This window comes from Panthera leo, chromosome C2 (genome assembly GCF_018350215.1).
Source record: "Panthera leo isolate Ple1 chromosome C2, P.leo_Ple1_pat1.1, whole genome shotgun sequence".
In the NCBI taxonomy this organism is placed as follows: Eukaryota; Metazoa; Chordata; class Mammalia; order Carnivora; family Felidae; genus Panthera; species Panthera leo.
Window position 1 is genome coordinate 795531 of NC_056687.1, and position 10148 is coordinate 805678.

The 10148-nt window shown below is 64.3% G+C and overlaps 2 protein-coding genes across 2 annotated transcripts; one reads left to right on the forward strand and one right to left on the reverse strand.

The window, feature by feature from the left end:
- On the reverse strand, nt 1-2182 carry LOC122230256 (skin secretory protein xP2-like). Its single transcript, XM_042956007.1, has 4 exons — nt 1769-2182; nt 1098-1347; nt 482-793; nt 1-241 (listed from the first exon to the last, which is right to left on the reverse strand). Exons 1-4 carry the CDS (start codon nt 1904-1906, stop codon nt 18-20), a joined length of 924 nt encoding a protein of 307 aa, XP_042811941.1. The 5' UTR covers nt 1907-2182; the 3' UTR covers nt 1-17.
- A 2960-nt stretch (nt 2183-5142) lies between these two features.
- LOC122230383 (translation initiation factor IF-2-like) lies at nt 5143-9561 on the forward strand. Its single transcript, XM_042956174.1, has 5 exons — nt 5143-5522; nt 5934-6183; nt 6488-6741; nt 8451-8616; nt 9167-9561. The coding sequence occupies exons 1-5, from the start codon at nt 5385-5387 to the stop codon at nt 9559-9561; spliced, it is 1203 nt and encodes a 400-aa protein (XP_042812108.1). The 5' UTR covers nt 5143-5384.
- Nucleotides 9562-10148: the final 587 nt, after the last annotated feature.

The window sequence follows — 10148 nt, forward strand, 5'->3', positions numbered from 1 at the left end:
TAAAGTAAATAAAAATTTTATTGAAGATTAATATGGATTATAAACCAACAGTGATGAAGTAAAATCACAGCTAAAAAGAAGAGGAGAGAAAGGATAAGGGAGAAGTGGAAGAGACATTGTGGTAGGGTGTCAGGGTCGGGGATTGGAACAATTAGAAATAAAATAAACACCCCGTGTAGGCCCTCAGGCCCTTGATCAGTGGCTGGCATCCATGTGGGAGCAAGGGCGGTGGCAGGGGCAGGGAGAAGGGCGGTGGCAGGGGCGGGGGCGGGGGCAGGGAGAAGGGCTGTGCTAGGGACAGGGAGAAGGGCTGTGCTAGGGGCAGGGAGAAGGGCGGTGGCAGGGGTGGGGGCGGGGGCAGGGAGAAGGGCTGTGCTAGGGACAGGGAGAAGGGCGGGGGCGGGGGCAGGGAGAAGGGCGGGGGCAGGGGCGGGGGCGGGGGCAGGGAGAAGGGCGGGGGCAGGGGCGGGGGCGGGGGCAGGGAGAAGGGCTGTGCTAGGGACAGGGAGAAGGGCGGGGGCAGGGGCGGGGGCGGGGGCAGGGAGAAGGGGGGCGGCAGGAACGGTGTTGGGAGCGGGAGCAGGAACAGTGGAAGCAGCAGGAGCAGAAGCAGGACCCAGCTGACTCTGCTCAGGTGCCTGCCGTCCCTGCACCGGTCCCAGGTCACCCGCTGGCTCCCGGGCCCCTGCAGGAGTCGCCCCGGACACCGCCCCTGCCTGCAGAGCCGCCGAGGCCCCCGAGGCTGTTGGGTCGGGCTCTGGAGCCGCACCGGCTTCTGCTCCTGCCCCGGACTCTTGAGAAGGAAACGGAGTGATGGTTGCAGCGGCTCCAAGGGCTCAGGGTGACAGGAGAGAAGGTCCCCCCGCGCCAGCCTCTCCAGGGGTCTTTGCAGACACACCACACACCCCAGAGCCTCCCCGAGAAGCCGCGGCCAGGAACCCACACCAGGACCTCTGCCCCCTGGGGTCCGCAGCCCCGGGGGCTCTCAGTCTCTGCTCCTGGCCCCACACCAGCCCCCGGGGGCTCCTCCCTGGGTGGCCCAGCACCGCCTGGGGCCCCGTGCGTGCACCCCCACCCCCCACCCCCAGCCTTCTCACCCTCGGGCTCGGGCTCCGGGGGCTCCGGGTCCTGGTCCCAGGACCGCTGAGCCAGGACCCTGTGGAAGGGCCCGGGCGGTGAGGGAGGCCCTCCCAGGCCATCTCCAGGCCCTGCTTCCGGAGACCTCCGTGCGGCCACTCTCTCCCCGGGTCCAGGGTGGCCCTCCTGGGCGACGGGGCACACGCACACCTCTGTAGGGCAGGTGAATCGGGATTCCGACAGTCGCCTCCCGATTTCATCCGTTGATTTCTGTGAAGACAGTGACCCGCGGCCGGCCCGGAGGCATCACAGCCCCGCCCGGCCATCCTCAGTGTCCTTCCGCCCTCTCCCCCTGCGGCTCCCAGATCCGACACGGACCTGAGTGTGCACAGCCCTGCGCCCGGGACACAGTGACATCCACCTGCAGGGCTCGGGATGAATCTTGGGGACAAGAGGGCCACCCCAGCACACCCTGTCCCTCCCAGCCAGCCTTGACCTGGGGTGTGAGCATGGCCCGCCCACCAGGCATCTGACCCCTTCATCAGCCTGCACCTGCTCACGTGGGCCCTCCACACACACACACACACACACACACACACACACACACACACGGGAGGGGCCGTGGGGTCGCACAAGTCAGATCAGAGCGGTGTCGGGATGGACCGGCTGTCTCTGGGGCTCCCTGGGTTACCTTTGGCTCCCTGCGAGCTAGAGACCTGAGGCGTCCTGTGCACGACCTGACCCACTGTCTCCAGGGTCGGGGAGCATCGCGGCCAGGGGCTCCCCTGAGCCAGCAGCCGCGGAACACGGGCACACAACAGGAGAACATGTTCGTCAGTCACAGATGTCCCAACGAATGAGCCCAGTCGGCCGCTGTCTCCACAATGTGAGTGCCTGGTGACCCGGGTTCTGACTTCACTTGGGCTTTGTGACCAGAGAGGTGAGGTCACTGCCTGGGGTCCCCTTACCCGGCTTCCTCCTCCTACAAGAGCCCCTCCCAGGATGCGGAGGGCTCCCCTCCACCCCATGCCCTGTCCCTACTGTGACACCAACACAGCCCAGACACATCCCCGCGAGGCCTGGTGCAGCCGGTGTGGCAGCTCTGCGGACACAGAGCTGGGTTCAGACCTGGGTTTTCCTCCTGACCAGTGCCGGGACCCCGCACAGACCCTGTGCCTCCCGGGGCCCCCCGGTCTCCCCGTCTGCACAGTGGGGTCCTTCTGGCATCCACTTCTAGGGACACCATCAGGGAGAGACCTTGTAGACATATCCCAGAGCTTGACGATGGCCTGTTCCTCTTGGCCACGGGGTATTGCTGGCCGACCAGGAGGGAGTCCAGCTGGTAGGACAGGTGTACCTACAGGACACAGGGACACCTGTGGGCTACCGGGAGCCACATCCTGGTCTCTGTCCCCGAGCCTGCCGGGCAGCTAGGGTCCAGGTGCCCTAGGGGTCAGCACACAACAGGGTCTGGGCTGAGCAGGAGGCCATGACCTCAAGGAGACTCCACTCGGCCCTCTCGTGGCTCCTGCCTAGTCTCACCTGTCCTCCCTGAGGGGCTCCAGGGCCCGGATCCAGGCCCCTTACGGCTGCTCGGGCTCCAGCCTGGAAAGATGCATAGCCTCTGGAGCAGCTGGACCACTTGGGGCTGGAGGGAGGGCCGGCCACCGACGGGGCCTCGGCTGGGGAGGATGCGGGCCTCGTGGGGGTGAGGATGGGGCCGGGACCCCGTCCCGGGGTCACGGCTCATGTATACAAAGGGCTGAAATCACTGAGTGCCGGGGGTGGGGGCAGTTAAAGTAGCCCCCTGACACTTGGTCATCCTGGAGGTGGCCCCAGGCCTCCCCGGGCCGCTTCCCACCCTCTGACTCTGCCCAGGGCTGCAGCCAGGCCCAGGCTGGACCTCTGTCCAAGGTCCTGCCAGGAAGACAAGGCAGAAGGAGGAAAGGAGAAGGAAGGGGCGGACCGACTTCTCCCTGCCCTGAGTTGGCCTCCACTGCTGCCTGCAGGAGCCCTGGCCCAGCCACGCCCCAGGGTCCATGCCCCTGGACCCTGGGGTAGAGTCTGCGGTCCAGGCCAGCTGGGTGGGGGTGGGTGTATTCACTGGCCATCGTGTCCCCAGATGTCCAACCCACCTGGCCTTGCACCCTGAGGTGTGCCTGGCTGGGGCAGGCATGGTTCTGGGGCTCAGGAGAGGTTCGGGGCCCAGAGCAGTTGGTGGAGGTGGGAACATGGGGGACCAGCCAGGTGGGGAGCGATTGGATTCATGCACGTCAGCGTCGCCTCTGGATCATCTACAGGTGCTGGGTGCAGGTCCCTGGGCACACCTGGCCATGACACAGACCTGGCCGGCCCTGGGGAGGGAGGCCTGTGTACCCGGGGGACCTCCCCTCCACCTACCCCTGGAGGACAGCCTGGGCCAAGGCCACGCTGATGCACTTCCCCGTCTGACCCTCAGGGACAGTGGGGACACTGAGGCAAGGACTGGCCCAGGACAAGTGAGGTGTGCGGCGTCCGAGGAGCAGGGCTGGTCTCCAGTCCTAGGCCAGCCTCTATCCCCCTATGGGGTTCTCCCTGGGAATGAGAGCCCCTGAGATGCTCGGGGGTCCCTATCCACCCCGTCTGTGTGAGGCTGTGACCACTGGGCATCTCTAGACAGGCGGGTGCACACACACACACACACACACACACACACACTCTGACTGCCCCACTGGGGATCAGAGAGGAGTCCACACTGGGAGGGGGTGGGTAACATGGGGGAAAGAAGAGAAAGGCTGGAGGCAGTGGGGCCATGGGCAGGGACATCAGGATTCCTGGCAATAGCCCGGGACACACAGCATGGGGAGGGCAGATGTGCCGGCTGAGGGCCGGGGGGTCCCCAAGATGTCCGGGGACATTGGCGGGAACTAGGGGAGGACGGGGTCTGGGGTCCTGTGTCCACCACACTGGACACCTGCAAGTAGGAAGTGTGGATGGGGCTATGGCACAGAAGGACTCAGCTTCCTCCTCCGTAAATTGGGCTGCGTAGACAGTGTCCCCAGGGTCCCACAGGCGCACAGACGAGTCTGTGTCCCGAGATCTTCATCCCTGACCCTCTGTTCTCCCCTCCTGGGAAAATGCTTCCTACTCCCTCAAGGTCCTTCTGAGCAGAGGGCAGCCTGGGGACTTGGAGGACCGAAGTCCTGGGTTTGCAGAACGTGGCCGAGCAGTGGACCCTGGTGTGGGGACCGAGGTCAAGGCCCTCCTTGTTGGAGCCTCGGGTCCTCATTAGGAAGTGGTTCCCCGGGCAGTGCCCTGCCTGGGTGAGGAGGCCTCGTGAGGGAGCTGAGCCCCGGGCCGGGGGAGGGACAAGGGCCACAAGGAGGCTTCTGAGGGTCGTCACCTGGACCCTGAGCCCACAGGCCCTGCTCCTGTGAGACACACAGAGACAGACAGAGTCCGAGGCAGACAGAGGATGGACCCCGGAGAGAGGAAACCGGAAATTCCATGAATCGGCCTGGAAGTGACACCCCGTCATCCTATTCTAGCCCTTAGAACGCGGTCACACGGGCCGTCCACCCGGAAGGGGAGGGGGTGACACAGGGATGTGTGACCAGGATCCGGGAAGGCTGGGAGCCACAGCCCAGGCGCTGGGACCCGGGCCCAAATGTACTGGAGCCCCTGGAGGGGCGTGTCGGGTGGACACAGGGTCTGAACGAGCTCACCTCCACCTTCCCCCGGGCCTGGGACCCAGGCAGGAGGGGTGGCTGTGCCTGGACCCGGAGCAGACTCAGGCCCCGCGTGAGTGTGTTCCACGCCAGGCCCACCCCTTCCTCATCCTTCCACGGCCACGTGTGCCCACGAGCCTCACGGGATAGCAGGCACGGGACGAGTCTACAGGTGTCTCCCTGACGGTGTCCCTAGAAGTGGATGCCAGAAGGACCCCACTGTGCAGACGGGGAGACCGGGGGGCCCCGCGAGGCACAGGGTCTGTGCGGGGTCCCGGCACTGGTCAGGAGGAAAACCCAGGTCTGAACCCAGCTCTGTGTCCGCAGAGCTGCCACACCGGCTGCACCAGGCCTCGCGGGGATGTGTCTGGGCTGTGTTGGTGTCACAGTAGGGACAGGGCATGGGGTGGAGGGGAGCCCTCCGCATCCTGGGAGGGGCTCTTGTAGGAGGAGGAAGCCGGGTAAGGGGACCCCAGGCAGTGACCTCACCTCTCTGGTCACAAAGCCCAAGTGAAGTCAGAACCCGGGTCACCAGGCACTCACATTGTGGAGACAGCGGCCGACTGGGCTCATTCGTTGGGACATCTGTGACTGACGAACATGTTCTCCTGTTGTGTGCCCGTGTTCCGCGGCTGCTGGCTCAGGGGAGCCCCTGGCCGCGACGCTCCCCGACCCTGGAGACAGTGGGTCAGGTCGTGCACAGGACGCCTCAGGTCTCTAGCTCGCAGGGAGCCAAAGGTAACCCAGGGAGCCCCAGAGACAGCCGGTCCATCCCGACACCGCTCTGATCTGACTTGTGCGACCCCACGGCCCCTCCCGTGTGTGTGTGTGTGTGTGTGTGTGTGTGTGGAGGGCCCACGTGAGCAGGTGCAGGCTGATGAAGGGGTCAGATGCCTGGTGGGCGGGCCATGCTCACACCCCAGGTCAAGGCTGGCTGGGAGGGACAGGGTGTGCTGGGGTGGCCCTCTTGTCCCCAAGATTCATCCCGAGCCCTGCAGGTGGATGTCACTGTGTCCCGGGCGCAGGGCTGTGCACACTCAGGTCCGTGTCGGATCTGGGAGCCGCAGGGGGAGAGGGCGGAAGGACACTGAGGATGGCCGGGCGGGGCTGTGATGCCTCCGGGCCGGCCGCGGGTCACTGTCTTCACAGAAATCAACGGATGAAATCGGGAGGCGACTGTCGGAATCCCGATTCACCTGCCCTACAGAGGTGTGCGTGTGCCCCGTCGCCCAGGAGGGCCACCCTGGACCCGGGGAGAGAGTGGCCGCACGGAGGTCTCCGGAAGCAGGGCCTGGAGATGGCCTGGGAGGGCCTCCCTCACCGCCCGGGCCCTTCCACAGGGTCCTGGCTCAGCGGTCCTGGGACCAGGACCCGGAGCCCCCGGAGCCCGAGCCCGAGGGTGAGAAGGCTGGGGGTGGGGGGTGGGGGTGCACGCACGGGGCCCCAGGCGGTGCTGGGCCACCCAGGGAGGAGCCCCCGGGGGCTGGTGTGGGGCCAGGAGCAGAGACTGAGAGCCCCCGGGGCTGCGGACCCCAGGGGGCAGAGGTCCTGGTGTGGGTTCCTGGCCGCGGCTTCTCGGGGAGGCTCTGGGGTGTGTGGTGTGTCTGCAAAGACCCCTGGAGAGGCTGGCGCGGGGGGACCTTCTCTCCTGTCACCCTGAGCCCTTGGAGCCGCTGCAACCATCACTCCGTTTCCTTCTCAAGAGTCCGGGGCAGGAGCAGAAGCCGGTGCGGCTCCAGAGCCCGACCCAACAGCCTCGGGGGCCTCGGCGGCTCTGCAGGCAGGGGCGGTGTCCGGGGCGACTCCTGCAGGGGCCCGGGAGCCAGCGGGTGACCTGGGACCGGTGCAGGGACGGCAGGCACCTGAGCAGAGTCAGCTGGGTCCTGCTTCTGCTCCTGCTGCTTCCACTGTTCCTGCTCCCGCTCCCAACACCGTTCCTGCCGCCCCCCTTCTCCCTGCCCCCGCCCCCGCCCCTGCCCCCGCCCTTCTCCCTGTCCCTAGCACAGCCCTTCTCCCTGCCCCCGCCCCCGCCCCTGCCCCCGCCCTTCTCCCTGCCCCCGCCCCCGCCCCTGCCCCCGCCCTTCTCCCTGCCCCCGCCCCCGCCCTTCTCCCTGTCCCTAGCACAGCCCTTCTCCCTGCCCCCGCCCCCACCCCTGCCACCGCCCTTCTCCCTGCCCCTAGCACAGCCCTTCTCCCTGTCCCTAGCACAGCCCTTCTCCCTGCCCCCGCCCCCGCCCCTGCCACCGCCCTTCTCCCTGCCCCTGCCACCGCCCTTGCTCCCACATGGATGCCAGCCACTGATCAAGGGCCTGAGGGCCTACACGGGGTGTTTATTTTATTTCTAATTGTTGTTCCAGTCCCCGACCCTGACACCCTACCACAATGTCTCTTCCACTTCTCCCTTATCCTTTCTCTCCTCTTCTTTTTAGCTGTGATTTTACTTCATCACTGTTGGTTTATAATCCATATTAATCTTCAATAAAATTTTTATTTACTTTACGTTGGACAATTCCTGCGCACTGGGTACACTCACAATGCTGTGAGCCACGCCACAGAATATTGGTGCAGAGTATCTCAGCCCCCGAGGGACACCGTGTACCCGGAGCCCGCCCTCCCCATTCGTGCCCCCGCCAGGCCCTGGGATCCCCCAGTCCGCTTTCTCTTCGTGTTCCGTTACCTACTCTGGAGGTTTCCTACAAGTGGAATCTCTCAAGAGATACCTCTGGGTCTGCACCGACTTTTCAGACGGGACAGGTTCATTTTCGTACTTTGTGGTCGCTTGAGATAGACTGTTTGTCCTTTGATATTGAGATCACAATGGATTAGAGATTAGGTGGGAAAAAAGAGGCCCCTTCGGTGACAATGGGCACGGTCTCGGGGTGGAGACCCCCGTTTGTGCTGTGACACCACAGCCCGACGCCAGCCAGGACACGGCTGGTCCCCCCGTGGCCCAGACAGAAGCCGGGAGAGGCAGAAGGCCGGACCGTGACACCGCAGAGGGGAGAGCGTCCCTCACGACCCAGGGCCAGAAAGGTTCACGGGCCCCTGGGCCAAATAACGCTCCAAAGCCAGTGCGTCGCCCGGGATGGAGACCAGACCCGTCCCAGTCCGTGGGAGCAGGCGTCAGAGATGCGGGGCGTCCCGGGGAGGGACTCGGGCAAGTGAAACCCGAGGGAGGCAGCGCTGGGCACCTTCAGACCGGCAGGTTTCTGGTCTGGGGACCGGCAGCCCTGGTGACAACGTGAGGCAGCAGAGGCCCCAGCAGGTCCCCAGCGAGAAGTCCTCGTCCTGCAGGGGACCGGCTGGCCCAGGACTGGGAGAGCCCACATGGAGCCTGGGGTCTGCCCTTCCCCGGTCCCCATGCCCGGCCCCAGGCAGGTTGGTCAGCTCTGCTCCCCTGAGTTCAGGGGGGGCGGGCCTTCGGCGGGTGGTGGGGTTCCCCAGGAAGAGGGACCCTGAGCCCCAGGACGCCAAGACGCAGGCCTGCGGGTAGGACAATCCAAAGTCAAGGACATGGGCTTCCTGACCTAGCTCGTCTTACTAGTGACCCAGGCTCTGCTATTAGCCTCGGTGTCCCCTTCTGTGACACGGGGACGTAACGGGCCCTCTAGATGGCTTGTCGCATTCCCTGAGAGATGAGGTGGAATCGTGGCCTGGTGCCTGCAGGACATAAAGAGCCACCTGGAAGGCTGTCCCAGAGTCCCCCAGGGCACAGGATTCCGGAAGCCCCTCCTTGGCCCCTGCCTGCTGTCCCCCTTCCGGGAACACTCAGCGTTGTTTGCGGAGGAGGTGGCGACGATCCAGGACGTCAGCAGGTCCCACGTGAAGGAAGGTCGGCGCTGGAGGGACAGAAGGACGTGTCCCGTGCCCTCTTCCAGGGCCCGAGCTGTGACGCCCTCTGACCTGACCTCTGACCTGACCTGGTGTGTGGACCCGGCTTCTGTGGTTTCACTCCCTCCCTGCTTCACTCCCTCCTTCCCTCCCTCCTTCCCTAATTCAGCCGGCGATCTCAGGTCCCTGCCGTGTGCCGAACACCGGGACCTCATCGGTGAGCACGACCCGACGGGGTCCCCCACGTGGCCTCTTCCTTTGCAGGGTCTGAATCTTCCTGTGCTGGGTCTCCTCTGGCGAGTCTGGGAGGGAGGCCTCTGCACATGTCCCTGCAAGGAAGCACGAGTCCGGAAGGTCCAGACGACCTGCCCCAAGTCCCAGCGTGTGGAGACTGGACACAGGGTGGTCCCTGATCAGAGGAGGACTTGGGCCCACGGAGCCCGGAGGATGACGAGTACAGGGAGCCCGGAGGAGGAGGGGGAGCACCGTGGCGGCCTGGCGCTCGGGCCAACTGGGAGACGGTGTCGTACCCGGACGGGCTCTGTCCCCAGGGCCGTCGGGGTATCCGCGCTCCCGGGTGGCAGGCTGGCCCCGGCTGGCAGGAGAGGAGGTGCCCGTGGGGCAGGACAGAGCCCTCAGGCAGAGCGGAGGGTCGCAGGTGCTCCCCGAGGGGCAGGTGGACTCGGGCGCCCTGAGGCGGCATCACCGGGACAGCAGTGCCTGCAATGGGGTCCCCATACCTGTCCCCTCCTCAGCCAAGGTTTGTCTGCATGGCGTTTACCCCCCAAACACAAAGTCTGGGCCAGGAACCACCCTCTTCGAGCCCTCGCCCCTGATTCTTTCCACCCACCTCAAGTTACAAGAAATGGACAATATTTCAGGTGGTGGTGGATGCCCAGAGATGTTTGTGTTTCTGGCCCACGTTGCGACGTCGCTGGCATTTTAAAGATCAGGGCCTTGAGTCAAAAGCGGCAGGATGCCGAGGACCCTCGGAGAGCTTTCTGGAAACCTGCCTCTGTGCTTTGCCGCACCCCATTCCGACCAGCTCTGCTCGCAATCTCTCAGGACCACGGTTCCATAGCCTGGGGTCCTCAGATGGCCGAGGTGATGTTGTAATAGGTCAGTTTATAAGACCTCAGAACGCTAATTGTATGTAAGTTCGGCTTAAAGTCACCTTTCATGAATAATTGAGATAAAAGGCTTCTGTCGTTCCCTATTAGGGCTACCGGAAGTTCCTAACCTCCCTATCTTGCTTCTGTGACCTCGCCTGCTTGCTAAATAGATCACTTAGGATGCAAAACGCTCCCCCAGCCCCTCTACCAAGATCTGGCCTAGGCAAGACCAACATGTAAAAGGCACGTACTCGCTGCCCCACGGCATCTTAGGTGTCTAACTATGATTGGTCATTTTAAACCCTCTTAGGACAAAGAACTTTAAATTGATAGGTTCCCACCAAAACTAACGTCTGTGTGTCACAATACAATTGGCTACCATGAAAGGCTGTAGATTGTAATTGGTTAACCAAATAATGAC

Coding starts and splice junctions, on each gene's coding strand:
- LOC122230256 (XM_042956007.1), bottom strand. CDS start 1,906: ATGTTCTCCTGTTGTGTGCCCGTGTTCCGCGGCTGCTGGCTCAGGGGA. Junction 1,348..1,768: donor TAGCTCGCAGGGAGCCAAAG/GTAACCCAGGGA, acceptor CTGTCTTCACAG/AAATCAACGGATGAAATCGG. Junction 794..1,097: donor CCCGGAGCCCGAGCCCGAGG/GTGAGAAGGCTG, acceptor TTCCTTCTCAAG/AGTCCGGGGCAGGAGCAGAA.
- LOC122230383 (XM_042956174.1), top strand. CDS start 5,385: ATGTTCTCCTGTTGTGTGCCCGTGTTCCGCGGCTGCTGGCTCAGGGGA. Junction 5,523..5,933: donor TAGCTCGCAGGGAGCCAAAG/GTAACCCAGGGA, acceptor CTGTCTTCACAG/AAATCAACGGATGAAATCGG. Junction 6,184..6,487: donor CCCGGAGCCCGAGCCCGAGG/GTGAGAAGGCTG, acceptor TTCCTTCTCAAG/AGTCCGGGGCAGGAGCAGAA.